Below are 19,388 nucleotides of genomic sequence, written 5' to 3'. Positions count from 1 at the left end.
TAGCTTTTTAAGGCTTGGGTTGTTTTGGGTTTTTTTTACAGAAAGGTACATTGGTTTTAAATAGTGATTATGCTTTTAAGTTTAAAAATGCTGCTTCACACTTTCTATATTTCTTAATTGGTAAGCAACTGTTGTGATGCTGTGTAATTCAGAATATGTAGGGCATGTCTATAAAACATATCTAAGGTGCCAGAGAAGTCGAGTATTCCAGTCAGGAAGGGGTTTTATGTATGGGGATTTGACTGTCTTGTTTTGATATTCTGCCTTTGTTTTCAGACAGAAATATAAAAGTTCCTTTTTCATTATCTCAGAAAAGGTTTGAAATGGCATCCTGTTTATGCTTGCTTTAACTGAGTTTCTGGAATTACCAGGGAATTGTACATTAACAGGTCTGAAGCATCAGTTGGTTAATTTGTAACTTCTGCTGTTTGCAAAGTAGATGGCTGTCCTTTTCTCCTTCCTCCTCTGCCCTGCAGAATTGGCCTGTGGCCTGGCTTGCTAGCTCCAGTGTTGGTTCAAGGGACAAGGTATTTTTTATGATTGATTGAGCCTGATAGCAGTGTAGGGGGAGAAAAGAGGCCTGGATTGTTCAGATGTTGTTGTCTGTACTCTGTGTAGCTCTGAGAGAAAGAGGTTTTTGCATTTTCACAGTTGCAAAGGGAAGGTGAATTTGCTTGATGCTGTGGGTTTATGTAAGGTTCTTAATGATGAGCAAGTTTAGATTTTATTGATTAGCTTCACGTGATGCCATTTCTGCCATACTGGAAATCTAATGCTGCCATCCATAGAATAGGGGTGCAGTTCATACCCACTGCTTGTTTTAATGGAGTTGTTTAAGGTATTCCTCTCTCCTGAAGAAGTTTAGGGATTTGAGAGCATCAAGGTCAGAATACCATTCAGATGATTGGAATGGCAAACTGGCAGTGGCAATGTCTCCTTGTCACAACCTGCAGATTCATCATGTATTTATGTAAGAACCAGTGGTCTCCTTCTCATCTTTAGAACTTCTTGTATTCGACCAGACTTAAGTGAGGTTTTCTCAAAACAGCAGAAAGTTAAACCCTGATAAGGTAGGCTCCTAATGCTTATTTCAGCACCAGAGTTGTCTTCTGATAATAATTTAAAAAAAAAAAAAAAAAAAAAAAAAAAACAAATGAAGACAAGTCTGCAGAAGTGTTGTCGTTTAACCACACAACTACAGCAAGTGTAGCAAACCTGTACAAGGAAAGGCAGTATTCTACATCCTGGTTCTGCATATTCCATATCAAATCTTAGTAATATTGTCTATATCTTTTTGGTCTCACTTGATCTTGACACAGAGAAAACAGGTGCAAATAATTGATATTGGAACAGGCTTTGTTACTTTTGAGTCTGCTCAAGAGAAGACCAAGACCATTGACTTGCTATGTTCATCATTTATTTTGGTGAAATATTGCAAGTGGAAACCTTCTTCCTTCAGCTGTATTCCCTAGCACTCAAGATTGTTGAAATCCTTGAACTGCTTTTCCAGAGCAGTAAAACAAGACACTGCACCTTTTCATTGAAAATCTTCTTCCTTGGAGTCACAGAGTTTGCAAGTTACATGTCACTGGCTGTTGCTCATGTGTTACCAGTCTGCTATGTGAGAAGCTGGCTTCTCCTATTTCAAAGCACCAGAAGACAGCTGATGATGGAATCAGCTATGAAAAACGTTCCACTTAACACTGCTTGCATAATCCCACTCTTTTGTGAGATTAATGACCACTGACTCCATGATGTAGAGAGATCTGACATAGACTGTTGGATCTCATGGGCTGGGAATACCCAGAAAATATGCCTCAACTTCAGTAATTATTAGTTCATAGAGAAACTGAGAGGGGGAAAAAACCCACAAAAACTGACAGAGGAAATTCAGGCTGGCTCAGTTCTCAGCTAAATAAGGACGCACAAACCAATTTTATTGATTACTCTGTTCAACAGTCTCTGCACTGGTTTAGAGTAACACCATGTTTTCTGCCCCATAAACCAAGGTGTACTGAAAAAAGGAATGAGGATAGGAAAAAGCCATTGTTCCACCTGTTAGAGGTGTGCTGTTACCCTTAGTTCTAGCAGCATTTTGCTTTTGGGATCCATAGGACTGTTTCCTGTGTACTATATCCTTATTCTTGTGCTTCCTGTCTTGATTGCTTTGGAGGACCAGCTAATAATGCTGACACCCAATGGAATAGTTTGCTAAAAGGAGTTTACTGGCATTTGTACTGGTTATTCCTTAAACTATTGCCCAATCTCCTCTTCCCCAGCTTTATGAGTTTCTTAACCCAGGGAATAAAACAACCCGCTCATGTAGCACATACCATAATGTAATTAATATTTGTTAACTAGAGTGTACTAAGTTCAAAGAATACCTAGAGTTGGGTGAACAATTGAACAAATCCAGGAAGAGAGATAGGTAGTTTTTAATGTAGGAACATTAGTGAGAGCATAATTTTCTAACACCAGGATATATCTGTGGCTTACACAGGCAGCAAATAGTTTTAAAGCATTCTTTTCTCCTTTCAGTCCATCAGTATTATCCAGGATGCTAACTTAAAAAAAAGTTTATTTGTAAGTAGTAATCTGGCTTTACCAATAGCCATTTTCAACAAAAGGTACTCTATTAATAGAGGTGTAATGCATTACTATGTTGATGTAAATGGCAGAGCTTGCAGTGCTTAATGAACTTTGATCTCCCCACCTATGGTTTAAGCCCCAATCTTTCTCTCATCTGTAATTTATTCACTCTCTGAAATCCATTACATTCAAGTGTTATGTCCTCAGGTTTAAATACTACTGAATATTGTCAGGGAATTCTAACTTTGGCAAAGAAGTAAATATAATGGGTGAAGGCTAATGTTGTTGGTAGGATTTTTCTCTTTGAGGGGAACCTTGTTAAGCAGCTTTTCTTATGATGGTTTCTCCACTGTTGCATACTATCTGAAACATTAATTGGAATGAAACCATACTAGAAAGCAGAGGAGATGATTGCCATATTCATGTGTCCAAGCATGGAAAGTGTTCTTCAAGGTGTCAGGAAGGAGCTGAACTTGCTATTTTGATTGTTGCTGTCCTACCTGACTTGAATGAATGAGAGGAACAGTGCACCTGTTTAATAATTATCTGGTCCCTTGGGATGAAAGTTTGCCTCATCAAGGAAGTTGTTACTTCCTTATTGTATTTGCCTGGCCCATAGGGAGGTAGTGCAGAGCTCTTAAAATCTTTCTTATGTTCTTTGAGGTAATAACTTATAATTCCTCAGGCCTGAAGATGTGGAGAGGTATTTTTCTTGCACTTCTGTCACGTGCATTTCCTCTTATCTTACCTCGATTACAAGGCCTAGTAAATTCTGCCAGATTTTAATCCGAGACGGTATTTAATGTGCATTTTATTAGTAATGTCCATTGTTCTGCACTAGCATTAAGTGTAAACTCTGAAGACAGAGATGGACTGGGGAGGTTGTTGTCACTATGAACAAAGTGATCACTTGAATTGCAAGAAGTGCAATTACCATTTTTTTGGTTTGTTTTTTATTGCTCTTTACAAAACGGGAAGAATACAGATACATAGTGATAGTAATTTGTTTTAAGACAGACAAGACAATTACAGAAATAATTAGGCCTGGCAAATGAATGGGAATTGAATTGTGGAAATGTCTGATAGTTTACCACAAGTATTGTAAATGGAAAAGTAATGCGTGTACTGTACTAGCTTCTTTTTACCCCTCATCTAGCTTGTGTTTATTTTTGATGTAAGTTTGGTCAGTTTGCTTAGAAAAATGATTTGAGGGAGTCTAAATGCTGGCTAACCCAAAAAGAAAAAAAATCACGTGCCCATTACAGACTGGTATTATTTTAAGTGGGACTTATTGCTGTGTTATTTTGAGCTGCCCTGATTACTGAGTGGTAGACAGGGTATTTTCAAAGACGTTTTTTGACTTTTAATTATCCTGCGGTATTTTCGGGGACGCGGAGGGAGGCCCGCAGCAGGTGTTTGAGGCTGCCCCGGAGCCCCAGGTGCGCTCGGGCCCGGCCGGCTGCGGCTTGGGGAAACGCGGGGAAATGCCCAGCGAACTAAAGCGCTCGCCCTGCTCTACTCCCCTCGCAGTGCCCGCTTCCAAGGCCGAGCTGGAGGCGGAGGCAGTGCGCTCCGATGTCCGGCCAGCGGCACCTGGCCGTTCGGGCGGCCGCGCAGCCGGAGCCCCGGGCCCGCCGCTGAGGGCCGGCGCCCAGCCCCCCGTGCGGGCCGCGGCTCCCGGGGGCGCTCGGGGCGGCACCGCCTCGCCACCCGACTACGGGCACGGCTCTTTAGCGCCTGCGGCCTTGCGCAGGGACGGTCGCTGCCTCCGGCGGAGCCCGGGAAGTTTGGCAGCAGCGAATCCTCGGCATTTCCCCGTCCTCTCCGCTCCGGGGACGGGCGGCCGCGGGGGGGCGCTGTGCGGGGCGGGCCGGCCGCGGGGGGGCGCTGTGCGGGGGGCGCTGCGCGGGGGGCGCTGTGCGGGGCGCTGGGCCGGCCGCTGGGGGGCGCTGTGCGGGGCGCTGGGCCGGCCGCTGGGGGGCGCTGTGCGGGGCGCTGTGCCGGCCGCTGGGGGGCGCTGTGCGGGGGGGCGCTGTGCGGGGCGCTGGGCCGGCCGCGGGGGGGCGCTGTGCGGGGGGCGCTGTGCGGGGCGCGCTGTGCGGGGGGCGCTGTGCGGGGCGCTGGGCCGGCCGCGGGGGGGCGCTGTGCGGGGGGGCGCTGTGCGGGGGGGCGCTGTGCGGGGGGCGCTGTGCGGGGCGCGCTGTGCGGGGCGGGCCGGCCGCTGGGGGGCGCTGTGCGGGGGTCGCTGTGCGGGGCGCTGTGCCGGCCGCTGGGGGGCGCTGTGCGGGGGGCGCTGTGCGGGGGGCGCTGTGCGGGGGGCGCTGTGCGGGGCGGGCCGGCCGCTGGGGGGCGCTGTGCGGGGCGCTGGGCCGGCCGCGGGGGGGCGCTGTGCGGGGGTCGCTGTGCCGGCCGCTGCGGGGCGCTGTGCCGGCCGCTGGGGGGCGCTGTGCGGCGCCGCCGGTCCCTCATGGCGGCCGCTCCCTCAGGGCCGGGGGAAGGCGGCCGGGGCCTCGCCGGGCTCGGCTGCGAGCGGCGCTTGGCTGCAGTGAACCGATGTTAGCAGACGGCTCACCCCCGTTTGCCGTGACTCTCCGCAGCGCGGTTTTTTTACTCGGTGGTTTTCATCTCTTAACACCTAGTGGTGGAAACTTGCTGCTCGTTCAGTATTCGCGCAATTAAGGTGTTTTTATTTTTTTTATCAGCGCTGATCTGCAAAATCTCCTTAAGTATCTCTTCGGAGTTGAAGGGGCCTTGCTTGTTGAACTGATCATCCTGAAGAAATTACCTAAATAGCCTGAACAGTTCCACAAGCAGTGTGTGTCTGTAAGGGCAGCCTTGTAGGGAAAGCTGGATGAGCGCTCACCTCAGGGCTACTGCAAAAGAGAATGGTGGTGGATTCCTTTTAACTCTTCCTCCCTGACAGTTCTTAGTCATTAACCAGGTGTGCCGACTTCAAAGGGGACAAATACCTGGTGGGCTGAGAAAATGCTGCAGGTTGGGAGTTGGTTTCCCTCACGTGCTGTCTGATGGGACTTGTCGATTTGAAATAAAACATGAGAACGGAGCAAAGAAAGTGACTTCTTTGTATTCAAACCGACTTCTCTGTATTGGCCAACATTTTTCCAGGAAAATGCCGAGTAATGTTTCATAACTTAGCACTTCTATTGGTGATACTACTGATTGATTCTGCTGTGATGGTGATAGCTGTCATTGCTTGGAGAAATAGTTTCTTGCATTCTGTGTCCATAAAGGCAATAGGATTTTCGAAAATTACTGGGACTGTCTGCATCATGGAGCCATTGAGCAACATTTGAACAGTGCATACAGAGACACAGTGGCAGAAACAGGATAAAACCCCTGTGTTTGGCTTGGTGGTTAAAACACTGGTTTCTCTATCCCAGGGGATTTTAATATCTTCTAATACCTTATCTGTGCAGTTGGTAACTCCAGGTTTGGACTGTATTTGTTAAAAAGCCGTGCACTTAGATATCTCTGATCAGCATAAGAAGCGTATGCAATAGTTCTGAGCTCTGATGGTCAGAAAAAGCAGTATTCTCTGAGGCACATTCTGAGATTGTGATATCCTGGTTTGTGAGAATGATACTGAAAAAGAAAAAGAACCCGGTCCACCTTAATTTTCTACACTAGTGAGCTTGTCTCCACCCCAATTCATAGGGAAGATGGTTTTTAATGGCACTTCCAAGTAAAATGGAGGAAAAAGGACATAATTTTAAAAAATTTTTGTATTTAAAGTCTTTAGAGGGTCTAAATCTCATTTGAATTCCTTTAAAAGGTTGCTGAAAGAGGAGTTTGAGGTGGAAAGAGCAGAGACACTGTAGAAGCTTTAGTGAAGTTTAACTTCCTTCCATGCTGGTTGAGGAACTGCTGTGTTTATAATTGTTCTGTCCTTTGTTTTAACTACATAGAAACACTAAACATTAAATTTTCTATCTGGAGATGAGGAGAGGGAGTAATTTTTGAGTTAAGAAGTTATCTTTTGGGGTGGGACTGAGGATGCTGTCTTTCTTATTGCAGGCAAAACGAGCAGTACAGCGAGGAGCCACAGCGGTCATCTTTGATGTTTCTGAAAACCCAGATGCCATTGATCAGGTATGAAGCAATGTCAGGCAGGAGGCAACGTAGGTGTTGGGAACCTGGTAGAAAGGGAAAACTTTGGGGGAGTTAGATTTTTCTTCTAGCTTTGCTAGAATCCAGAAGGTCTGGGATTACGGTTTTGAAAGAGGATAGAAGCAATTTTTTTTGTGGCCCATTATTTAATCAAGGAGGTTTTCTTTGCCCGGCTCTGTGTACAAAATACTGGATGTTTGGCTCTATCCAGCCTGTGATCAATAGTGTTGTTGAACAGCTGCTGGTTTTGAGACTGCAAAATGACTTTCAAACCTGATTCTAAACAAGTTTCTTTTTAAAACTTATAACCATTTCTTTCTCATTTACAGCTGATGATTTCCGCCTATGTATTTTGTGGACAAGCAGGGTTTTTCTTCTTTTTCCAAGTCTTGTTATAACTTTAGTCTTTTTATTTGAAGTGGGTTAGGTAATAGCCCTATGAAAGGCTTTAACATACTTCAGCCAATTCTGAGTTATTTCAGTGAAGAAACATAAGCACAAAAATAGTCTGCATTTGGTTTAGTTCTGTTTTGTCTTGAAACAAAACTGCTGTTTCTGTTACAGCAGAAACAAGTGGAGGTGAAGGTTTTTAAGTGCAGCCTGTATTTCTTGGGGGAAAAGAGACATCATCAGTGTTTACATTTAAAAAGCTGGTGTTAATTCTGAAGTGAGCATCTGTTGGACAAAGGAATGCAGAAGACCCTGTGCAATGGATGCTTTGAGTACTGTGGTCTGTATGTGCATCAAAGTTGCAGCCTTGATCTTGAAAGCATTCACAGGGATATTTTTTTCCCCTTTTCTACACAGGAAAAATATCTTCCCAAAGATCTAATCTTCTTTTTCTATTTTTAACTCTGTGTTACAGCTTTTGGTTACTTTCAGCCGCCCTGCTCTGGACTTGGGAAGCTGAGTTACTGTCTCTTGCTCTTTTCCCTCTAACAACAGCAGCTTTCCTTGCTCGATTATAAATAATAAACTGAGTGCATCTGTCCCCAAGAGCTGGGAAACTAGTCTAGTGGATGTTTGAATATTTTGGGTGTATCAATAAAGCGGAAGAAGGTTAATGGCTTAGAGCAGTAGCTGACAGAGTAAATAGGCTCTGTTAGATGAAGGAGCAGTAGCCTGTGGAAACACTGGCGAACAGGAGAGGAATGACTGGATGTAGCTTTCATATTCTAAAAGTAACAGTTACTGGATTGGCGCTGTTCTCATCCTGCTCTGGATGCTTGTTTTTAATGGGCTTTGATTAACATCTAAAGTCTTCAGAGCCCTTGACATCAGGGGTGTGTTAAGTAATTTGTCTTTAAAGTAGAATAGAGTTCCATTTCGGCACTTGTAATGAAATCGTGCAAAACAATGACAGATAATAATGGAGGGAAAACTGACATGAGGTAATCTGGAGTGTCATTGGTTCAAATGGAAATATCCTAAGACACTGAGGGGAGCTGCTTAGGAAGTTTTCTCATGTATGCTTGTTACCAAGCACTAGAACAAATAAGGGAGATTACTTTGAAAGGGAGGAGTATTATGAAAGGCAGATCCTCCTGCCAGTCAGTGAACAGAAACTGACCGGAAGAATTGTCCTCAGATCATTTGGTAGATGACAAATGAAAGGACTTTGTCTAAATGGGGTTTATTCCTATTGATCTGAGTATCTCCTGCTGTAAATTAAGAATGAAACTTTTATTTTTACAAACACTCTCTGAAGTCTGAATCATTTCTTAGTTTTACTTTTGCATATTTGAAGAGGAGTAGCAGCACCCAGAGCATCATGTTTAGCAAGAGTTTGACAATGTGCAAAAGTGGCTGAGGAACTGGGAGAATTCTCTGTTAGACAAGAAATCATGAGAGGGACTATGTGTCTGTGAACGGAAGGACAGTGGTTGGGTTTGGCCCTAGGTCAGCAGGACTTGTAGACACATAGGATTCCTGGACACTTCAGCTAGATTTTCACTCATCACAAGACACCTGCCTTAAAATTAGTTTGATCAGTTTCTCAGAAAAATATTAGGGAGAATCAGTTTTTAAAAGTCTCAGTGAAATCTGTTATCATCATCTGATCAGTTAAAGTAGAGTCCTTTAATCAGGATGATGGACCAGTCAACTGGTAATTTCTACATGGTTTAGCCAGAACTAAGAAGTAGCTATCAACAATGCAGATACATTTATTTGAGTCATAAGATACTTTTGTTCTATTTGCTCACACTCCTGTCCTCTCATTCCTTTCCCCTGTACAATTTCCATCTGCTTGTCAGTGCATTCAGCCTGTGTACTCATATTTTCTTTTTAAGTCAGAATAAGCTATATAAATTTATCATGTTGGTGCCATTTTTTAACAGAACAATTCTCTTGTCTAGTTATTACTCTCTCTGGTGTGTAATTTAACAGATTGTTGCTCTGGATTTGTTGGCCAGAGAAGTTGCACATTCTCCACACTTGAAGGTTTTCATCATCTGACTGGATAAAGCCCGTGAGCAGCCTGAATTGATGTCATAGTTGACCCTGCCTTGACCAGGAGGCTGGGCTCATGACATGCCTTCCCACAACCATTATTTTCTGATTCTATGATTTGGCCTTTTTGACAAAACATAGCTGGAGCTGGAAGGCACTTTCAGAGTGAATTATGTGGTCTACTCAAATGCTCTAATCTTTGAGGCCCCCCATCCTGCAATCAATAGGTCTCATCGTTGCCAGAACTCAAGTAATTTTGAATGAGTTTGTAGAGTTAAACATCAGAAAATACTGACTTAACTTGGTTAGGTACAATGAGCCTTAAAGACAGACTGTGATATGAGATTATTCACATAGAAATTTCTTCAGCTGTCTGAACTATGTTGGAATTGAAAGGTTGATAAAATGTATTAGGGACAATTTTTCTTGGAATGAGCAGGTTTTTATTCTTCATTGTGAGGTTTAACATTACAGTATTAATGTCTGCACTGATATATATATAATCCAGTTAAGTTAAAGCTGCTGTTAAGAAATAGCATTTGCTTATCCTTAATCTTAGTTTTGGTCCATAAAAAAAAAAATAAGGCAGCCTAAATCAAAAGTTTAATTCAGATTTAATTCTGTGGAATACTTAACTAAAGGTCTGTGCTAGAAGAGAACACTCAGTGCTTGAAATTCATTGCACATTCATACTCCTTAACCATTCTCTGCATTGTCCAGAAGGAGGGTAGTTTTCTGAAACATGCCTTTTGAGCAGACTACATTTTTTTCTGTTGTTCTAGCTGAACCAGGGCTCAGAGGACCCTCTGAAAAGACCAGTGGTGTATGTGAAGGGTGCTGATGCTGTCAAGCTAATGAACATAGTTAACAAGCAGAAAGTGGCACGGGCCAGGATTCAGCATCGCCCCCCACGGGTGAGACTTTCAGATCCTTTCTCTGGGTATCACAGTGCTGCTTGTTCACTGCACTGAGGGTGAAGATGTTCTGGTGCTCCTTATGTACATTAAAACGTGTGAAATTATCTGATATTTGTAATTGTAATATAAAATAGTTTTACTGGACTGTTTTTTTCCTAACGCTCTCTACATATGGTTTACAGAAGAATGAAACTAGAGGTCATCCATGTCCCAGTTACCACTTAGGTTTGGTTGTTGTTGGTTTTTTATTTTTTTTAAATGGTAAATAGAATCCTTCTGTTAAGAAATGTATTTGAGAAGTAGGGCCATTTTTTAAAAAATTCAGATGTTGATTTTCAGTCGCTTACATGCATAAGCAACCCAGTAAACTGTAAAAATTTGTTTTGCTATGATTCACTCAGTTAAATAAAACTGGGTTTTGCAGTTCAGAGACTGTAAACCTGACATCACATGATTGGCATTCTGTGTATTCCATTCACTTGCAGTGGCACATGAAACACAGGTTTTGTCTCATAGAATCCCAGTTAATGAACAGAACACTGTGTGCTCTGACTTCTGCCATTCTGACTGTGTACATTTGGCCCCCTGAGACATTAAAAGAGAAAGAAACAACAGATTTGAGTATGATCTAAAGGAAGGAAAAATAATACCTCTCTTTTAACTTTTAAAGCAACCCACCGAGTACTTTGATATGGGAATTTTCCTGGCCTTCTTTGTGGTTGTGTCTCTTGTTTGCCTCATTCTTCTCGTCAAGATCAAACTGAAGCAGCGACGCAGTCAGGTAAGAGCAGTCATGGGAATTCACTGAATGCTGAAAGTTAGCTTCTCTTGCTTTGTGCTAAAATGTACTCACAACTTTTGGAAACACAGGACTCTGATTTACAGCAGCCATCTTGGTGGCTCTGTGGTTTTATCCGTGTGTGTAGATCTTTGGAAGAACTTGGAAATATCTTTTAAGGAGATTTACTGAATGACCCATGATGTTCATTCAGTTAAATCCTGAAATGAAAACAGCACAGGAGCAGTCCACTTAGCCACTGGGATGAAAGAACATTTCTGGTTGCTCACAGGTTATCAGTAGCACTGGTATACTTCTAGATAAGTTCCAGACTCTTGCTGCTGTATTGTGGAGAGGATAGAAAATAAATGGCAAATCTTTTCAGTAGGATAACATCTATTGAAATGGGAGGGGTTTTCAAGGTAAAAAGTTTGGTTAGGAGAAATTCCAGGTGGCATACTTCAAGTTTGTCCTGGAGGAAATGATACAGCTAATTTAAAACATTTCATTTTGATCCCTTTCTCAAGTATGGCTCCAGGTAATATGATGGTAACAGCATATTGGGGCATTACAATCAATATTACTGACATACAAAAGAAGTTCCTGGCCAAGTTTTATATGTTGGCTTGAATAGTTGCTGCCTATCAACTGAGCAGTTGCAATGTATCCCATTTGTCAGCACCTTCACCCAGTTCTAATTCAGAGTAGTTTATCATTCTCACTTCTGCATGTGGCATACATTCTTTTCATGAGGCTTCTGATCTGCATTCCAATTAGCCTTCTCGCTGTTTAATTTAAGAAATTACACATCAGTTGGGCCTGACATGATCTGTAAGGTGTGTTATGGTGGTGTTTCTCTGCTACTACACTCTAGTCCCTTACACAGCAGCATTGGCTTTCTTTTTTTCCTTTTTTCTTTTCTTTTTTTTTTTTCTTTCTTCTCATGTAGAATTCCATGAACAGGCTTGCAGTGCAAGCACTGGAGAAAATGGAGACCAGGAAGTTTAAGTCCAAAAGTAAGGGACACCGAGAAAGTAACTGTGGAGCACTGGATACACTCAGTAGCAGCTCCACCTCTGACTGTGCCATCTGCTTGGAGAAGTACATTGATGGGGAGGTAAAGGATGAAAGGTTTCTTCACCACGGGCTGGGAATGTAGGTGGTTTTGCCACTGTGGCACGTGGCTGGTTGTTGGGTATGTTGTGTCCTGAGATGGTACCTCTCATCAGTTTGATCACAGTGAGCAGCCAACTTGGCCTCAGCTGCATCCTGCAGCTCCAAATTACCCATGCTGCAAAGTGAGAGGTGGGGGATCCCATCTGCAAGTCTCTACCTCCACTGTTGTTGCATTTCTGAAGAACAAGTCACAAAGAAGTCAGGGTTGCCTCAGTTGGTTCTCTGGGTGTTTTTGACAAGTCATATGCTGAGGTGATGATGCATCCAAGCTCTGTTGCAGGTAAAGAATATCCTTAGGGTTTTCAAGATTTGATCACACCCTGTCTTAAAAATGTCGAGTACACAGCACTGCTGGGAAACCAGAGGAGGAAGAGAAGGAAGAGAGATCAAAACGTTCAGGAACAGTTTTTGGACTCCTCAGTTACTATCACGGTCAGGGCTTGGTATCCATGACAGTTCTACCCAGAGGAAACAATGAAAGGGTGATACAGAAAATGAGCCCCTTAAAATAAATAAAATAGAGGCAGTCAATATTCACAGCTATCAACTTCCATTAGAAGGATTGTGTGAGAATATTTTATTTTGAAATTATTCATAAGAGTCATAATTTTTAAGGCAATAGAAAATACCAGCTGCATATTTGAGTGCTGCAAGGTGTAAATAGAAAGTTTAATGCAGTTAGTTGGTGGGAAATTATTCAGAATAGCAAGGATGAAGGTAGACAAGGACTTCAGAAGAGCTGTCCAAACTGACTGGAGAGGAAATTCAGGCTTCACATGTGTCAGGGATGGGTTGGGAGCTGAGCATTGCTATTCAGGAATAAGATCTTGATGCTTTAGATAGCTTTGTGAAAGAAAATTGGTGGCAGTTTGCCTCATGGCAGTTAAAAAGGCAAATCAGATACTAGAAATGAGATGGGAAAGTCTAGAGAACTATCAGAAAACATAGTTATACTATAGTGTAAGTTTAGTTATGTTCTCACTTTGAGTACTGTGTGCTTCTGACCTCACCTCACAAAAAATTTGGAATGGAAACAAAGGTGCTTCAGGAAAGGGTAGTCACAAAATGATCAAATATTTTGAATGGTTTCTGTAAAAAAACCCAAATGATTGAGTGGACAAGGACTCTTTAGACCCAGATTACTTGGGGGCAGAGGGGAATACAAAGCTGTGTGGTGGTTCTCCACCAGAAGGTAGTAGCCCCATGGAACTCCTTGCCAAAGCATGTTAGAAATTGAAAACCTAAGCTCATGGGGAGACATGAACAGTACTTGGAAGAAAGATTTGTTGCAGGTTTCTGAGATAGCCATCAGGGTCAGGAAATCCTGTAAACAGATCATAGCTGAAGGATAAGAGAGTCCTGGGCAAGGGAAAAAGTATCATATACACTGTGTTGGTTTTGCTTTTACCTGAGTGTTTTCCACTGCAAATAATTGTAGGAAAGGTACCTCATTACTCTTGATTTTTTAATTTTTTAAGTTCATTTAGTATATTAAGGAAAACTTTAGTGATGGCCTTCTTAAAGGTGTTGGGCCATAGGGACACACTACAAAGTGTCCTAAAGAAATGTGTATATCTGCATGGAGTTCTGAGATGCCTGCAGACTATTCTTTTAGAGACAACTGAGCACTAGCTATTGTGCTCTTGGCTGTCTTAATGCCATTTCTTTTCCTTCTTAGCACTTCAAGATTAGGAATTGCTCCATTTAGTAGCCAGGTCAAAAAAAAATAGGAGCAAGCTGTGAGAAATTCACGTGTTAGGAAGAAGTACTTTCTCATGGTCCTTCATCTGTTCCTGTAGGAACTGCGTGTCATTCCTTGCACTCACCGATTCCACAAGAAATGTGTGGATCCTTGGCTGCTGCAGCATCACACCTGCCCTCACTGCCGCCATAACATCATAGGTAAGTGCTGCACTGTGCAGGCTCTGGTGTGTTGTTTATTTCAGGCAGCTTAAAAGATGAAATAAACAGTCTGCCTGGTTTGTGAATCTCCTTGGAGCTCTCAGTCTTTATTGTAACACAGCCCTGGAAATAGAGATAGCCCCAAACTCAGAGAGCAGCTGAGTGCCCCTGGCTTAACCTTGGGGTGGGATGATGCCCAGCTGAGGGCAGTGTTGTGCAGCCCTGAGTGCAAGGACACATGGGGAAGAGGGATGTTTTCCCTTGGGAATTGCAAAGAAAACAATGTATGGGCTTTTATTTTTCCATGGTGTTGTAACTTTGAACGTGGTTTCTCTTACTTGCCCTCTTCCCGCTTTCATTTCCTCTGTCTTAAGAAAGTTTTCTGTCGCTGCACATTTATGTAAAAACATGTAAAATGGAAATTTGAGCAATGACTTCCAGCCTCTCTCAGCCTCTGCAAGATGTAAGCAAAAGATTTTGTATATATGAAAACAGTATCTGAAATAAATTCACTTCTTTTGCTTTTTCAGCAAATATATTTTAGTGTTTCAGAGTTTTCCAGACATGCCTTTGAGTTTTGTTTTGCTCTTATTTTCTTCTGTGTAAAAAATTGGTGCATAGTGTAATGGAAAACATGGAATGGAGACATGGAAAACAAAATATCCTTCTTTCTTGCATAAAGTATATACCCTTTTATTCCCTGCTAGTTCTACTTCTCCGTTCTTGTTTGTCTCATTCAGAGCAGAAGAAGGGGAACGCAGCTCCAATCTGTCTGGAGTCCATCAACCCAGCACGCAGCCGGCAGCAGAGGGTGATTCTGCCTGTCCATTACCCGGGCCGAGTGCACAGGGCGAGCCAGATCACAGCGTATCCCACTCGGACAAGCATGGACCCTCACGGGAACCCCATCACCCTGCTGACAGTGGAGAGGCACGGTGAACAGAGCCTCTACCAAGCCCCGTCCCCAGCCTATATCCGCAGTTATCAGCCCATTCATTTGGACCATGCTTTAAACACGCATCACTGCAGCCTGGAGCACAGGGCTTACTCCCCAGCTCACAACTTCCGAAGACCCAAGTTTGGTGGACGCAACTTTTCCAAAGCAGCGTGCTTTTCCCGATACGAGACCATGTATCAGCACTACTACTTCCAAGGCCTTAGTTACCCTGAGCAAGATGGACAGCTTCCAGCTGGCATTTCCTCAAAGGGTCCTTCCCGTGCCTTTCAGCCTGGTAGCAGCATGCTTTTCCCTCCTGTGGTACACGTAATGCCCTCGTCCCGTTTGGAGAGCGGCAGTACCTCCAGCTTTAGCTGCTATCACGGCCATCGCTCAGTGTGCAGTGGGTATTTGGCTGACTGCCCTGGGAGTGACAGCAGCAGCAGCAGTTCTGGTCAGTGCCACTGCTCCTCCAGCGATTCCATGGTTGACTGCACTGAGGTCAGTAACCAGGGGGTTTACGGGAGCTGCTCCACCTTCCGCAGCTCGTTGAGCAGTGACTATGACCCGTACGTTTACCGCAGCAGGAGCCCTTGCCGAGTGGGTGAGGTCGGTGGTGCAAACAGGGGTGCAATTGTGCTTTTGGAGGGCCCCCACCAGGACGAGCTCCCAGCTCATGGTCATGGTGTGGGGGGTGCTGACTGCCGGCCCGTGCCAGCTTCTTCCTCAGGGGACCAACTGTCTAATTGCAGCATGGATATGAACTATAGCAGTAATTCCTCACTAGAGCACAGGGATCCAAATGGCACTACCTCAGAGGGAGGACCTGAGGCCACTCCTGGTGCTGCCTTGGATGTTAAAAGGAACTGGAAGAATCCAGAGATAGCAGGGTCGATTTCGGAGCAGGCATGCGCATGCTGCTTTGAATTCCAGCACTCTGCCCTGGAGCCTAGCAATGGGACAGCTGACTGTAGTGCACTCTTCCTTAGCTCTCCACTGTGGGGGACATGTGGCCAAGGAATTGAACCACAGTCAGGGAACACCCCAGGCTTGTACAGTATTAACTCAGACCACTTACATAGGACAGATGGGGTAAAATATGAGGGGTTGCCCTGCTGCTTCTATGAAGAGAAGCAGGTAGCCTGTAGTAGCAACAGTGGCAGTGGAGGTGGTGGCTGCTATACAGAAGACTATGCAGTGAATGTGCAGTACACGCTTCCTGATGACACCTTGCCAAACTGCTGTAAGGGTGTTTGTGATCTGGGTCAACGCATTCCCATAATTCCTGAAGACAGAGACTGTGAGCTGATCCTACCACCAGAGCACCAAGGGACCCACATAGGAGGCTGTAGCTCCTGGGATGGAACACCTGAGCTAGACACTTACCTGCACTGTCAAGGTATTGGAGAGGTACAGGTCGAGAGGGAGGTGTGCTATGAGGCAACATCATTCCTGCGGCAGAACTACTCTCAGGAGGAAGAAACTGGAATGCCTTTTCCCAGTCCCACTCTGAATTCCCAGAAGCTTATGATGACCACAAAGGCCACAGGTAATATATGTGCTTTTTTTGATTACTTGCTACCTTTCTGGGTTAGTGTATGAAATGCTACCAGCTACCTAGGTACCTGCAAACCATAAAGGTTATTCCATCCTTCACATGAGAGCAGGTTATTGACTAACCATTCTCCCCAAAGTATTATTCCCTGTGCTCATTTAGTCATAGCCAGTGGAGGAGAAGATGATAGCTTACTAATTAACCCTGTAAAAGCTTTCATGCTCATCCTTTGTGGGGAGAGGCCCCCATTAGAGTTCCCACAGCAAGGGACACTGTACTAGTCATGGCAGCTGTGGTGAGATGCCTAAGCAGACAAGGCCACTATGAAAGATGACAAACAAGCTGAAGGGTTTTTTTAAAAAAAGGTGAAAATCTTGGCATTGCCATAGAAGAATATGTGGGAAAGTCTCTGCTGTGGACACAGACTAGGGGGAAAAATAACCACTCACAGAAAGAGGGAGATATTTCTTACCTGCCTTGCCAGGGTTATTTTAAAGAGTGTTCATAGAATCACAAGGCAGCCTAGTTTGGAAGGGACCTCAGGTCATAATCTAATTCAACTCCCTGCTCAAAGCAGAGCCAGCTCTGAGACCAGACCAAGTTTGTCAGATTAGGCCAGATTTATCCAGTCAGGCTGGATAAACCTTCAGGGCCACACAGAGTGCAGTCCCTTTCTGGACTCCTGTGGCTGTGCTTGACTGCCATTATGGTCAAAAGATTTTCCTTGTATCCAGTCTGAACATCTCATACGTCAACTTAAATTCCTCACCTCTGGTTCAGAGTGCATGTCTGTGAAGACTGTGGTTTCATCACTGGGACTACCTCCATGTAGGTATTGCAAAGCTGCTCAGGATGCTTTTACTGCAGGCTGAACAGCCCAGCTCCCTCAGCCTCTTCACACCAAGTGCTCCAGCCCTCTGAGCATCTTGGCTCTCTGCAGAACTCCAGTCAGTGAGTGTCTTGTTCTGGGGGCCCAAAACTGTATGCAATATTCTAGATGCAATGTTCCTTAGTTTTCTTTATCCTTCAGGTGCTGGATCTCATCCCTTGGAGAGAAGCCAAATCAGTGACTAGACCTGTCCAGATGATCCCAGATGGAGAAGCGGAGCTTAGCAGAGACTCCAAATTCTCATGGACTTAAATTTTTTTTAAGCTTTGACAAACACACAAAAGTGGTAATGTGGAGAAGTCCCTCCCCTACTTCCTCTGTGTTCACATCACTTTGATTGTCTCCTTTGTCCCTCCTGCCTGAAGCCTTCAGGCCTTGATTTGTGTGCAAAGCCCATGTGGGATGTGGTGTGGAGCATTTCTGAGCTCTAGTGCCATTTCTATATTAATGACAAAGTGTTATTTATATTTTCTTTTTAGAAGTGACCTCTTGCTGAGAGGTAACACAGTGTGTTAAATAAGCCAGGCTATGTGTAGATGCTGTTATCTCCTCCTTGAAGGAGTCCAGCCTTTGATAAGCTCAGGGCTACACCTGCCTTAGAAACCAGATAGCACCTTGAAATATAGTAATCCAGAGGGATACGGCTGCTGAATGGATGCTCAGATACTGACTGATCCCAGTAGCAAATCCTAGCAGCCAGCAAGTTATGTGAGCGATTTTGAGGGAGGTGAAGCATTGGACTGTCTCCTTTCTCCTCTTCCCTTCTCCCCCCTTTCATGCTGCTCTGATGGTTTGGCTGGGAAGGTGTCCTGCCATTAGGATTAGTTTCAACAGAGTGGGGGTAAGGAAACTGATAGCTCAGAATGTTCTCATCCTCACTTCCTGTATTTAAACTGTGGACCTCATTGTATCTCCTGACCAGTGAAGGGGACCTCTCCCTCAAGCAGATGCTCGAACAAAGTGCTTAGAATAAGGGTATTATTACCTTTGTAGGTAATGAACTTTTCCTTCCATAGGAAGTGTTTCAGGCACCTGTAGCCCCTGTTATGGCTGTGAGGAATGCTGGCATGCGCAGGAAAACGGAGCTTGCAGTGTGCTTGCAGTTTTGCTGGCTCCTTTTGGAAACAGGGTTTCTTGTTTCCTTACAGGCTTGCAAGCATGCCTAAGGGAAGCAGTGCTTGTCACCTTTTGTGTGTGTGGGAAAGTGAGGGACTTGGTTTCATCATTGTTTTCTTCTTTGCTGTGGTTGATGTAGCTTCCATAGATTGATCTGTTTTAAAGGTTTCTTGGGCCCAGCCGGTTGTGCTTCATTTTTGTCTTGTGTACAGAGTGCTCTCTGTACCCCATTAGCCTGGGCACATACTTTTGTTCTTGTTCTTGTCCTAGTGGGGATGTTTGTTATCATGAGATAATGTATGTCGTCACTTCTGATAGCAATTGTTTCCTGTGGAAACAGCAGCTTCTGAGTAAGAGGCTACCATAGCATGGGTTAATTGCCTGTCATGCTGCATGTGCCTGAGGACACAGTGTCATCCTGTGGTGTATTCACAGCAGGAATTCTTCTAAAGGGAAACTAAGTATTTAATGCCCACAGTGCCAGTCTTCTGAAAAGATTTGTCCTAAGTTCAGTACACTTTGGAGATACTTCAAAGACATGAAATAGAGACGTACACTTCATATTCTGCCAAAGCGATGTTCTTGACAGCACTGGGCTGGTTTGTGAGACCCAGCAAAGCTGATTTGTATTCTCTGTAGTCCCAAATGAACTATTTTAAAAGAAGGAAACATATAAGAAATAACAAATGCATTTGTCTAATTCCTTTTGCTTTCATACCCAGTAAGTTAGGAATTCACATTACATCTTTTCAATCAACAAGCACCAAAATTCAGCTGTTCAGAGAATTAACACAGGGCAATATCTGGGTATAAGATTAAAAGAAAAAATTTCAATAAACACATTTTCTGTGTATAAAGCTTATTAAAAACTTATTCATTCTCTGAATGACTGAAGTAAGTGGTATGTGTTGGGAGAACAAACTCTAAAGGTTTGTGATTTTTGGATATTT

At 43.9% G+C, this 19,388-nt stretch overlaps 1 protein-coding gene across 2 annotated transcripts in view; it reads left to right on the top strand.

The window, feature by feature from the left end:
- ZNRF3 (zinc and ring finger 3) overlaps window positions 1-19,127 on the top strand; it is a 65,015-nt gene extending 45,888 nt beyond the window's left edge. The window contains exons 3-9 of one of the 2 annotated variants that reach the window (XM_066331490.1): window positions 6,625-6,699; window positions 9,951-10,082; window positions 10,756-10,866; window positions 11,813-11,980; window positions 13,839-13,941; window positions 14,682-16,427; window positions 17,464-19,127. In XM_066331490.1, coding sequence (XP_066187587.1) covers window positions 6,625-6,699; window positions 9,951-10,082; window positions 10,756-10,866; window positions 11,813-11,980; window positions 13,839-13,941; window positions 14,682-16,427; window positions 17,464-17,507 — 2,379 coding nt within the window. In that variant the 3' untranslated portion in view covers window positions 17,508-19,127. Of the gene's footprint in view, window positions 1-6,624; window positions 6,700-9,950; window positions 10,083-10,755; window positions 10,867-11,812; window positions 11,981-13,838; window positions 13,942-14,681; window positions 16,428-16,798; window positions 17,016-17,463 lie in introns of those variants that run through there. The other variant, XM_066331491.1, reaches the window with a different exon arrangement.
- Window positions 19,128-19,388: the final 261 nt, after the last annotated feature.

The sequence above is a fragment of the Sylvia atricapilla genome, chromosome 17 (genome assembly GCF_009819655.1).
Source record: "Sylvia atricapilla isolate bSylAtr1 chromosome 17, bSylAtr1.pri, whole genome shotgun sequence".
Taxonomy (NCBI): domain Eukaryota; kingdom Metazoa; phylum Chordata; class Aves; order Passeriformes; family Sylviidae; genus Sylvia; species Sylvia atricapilla.
This window is presented reverse-complemented; position numbering and strand designations above follow the sequence as displayed.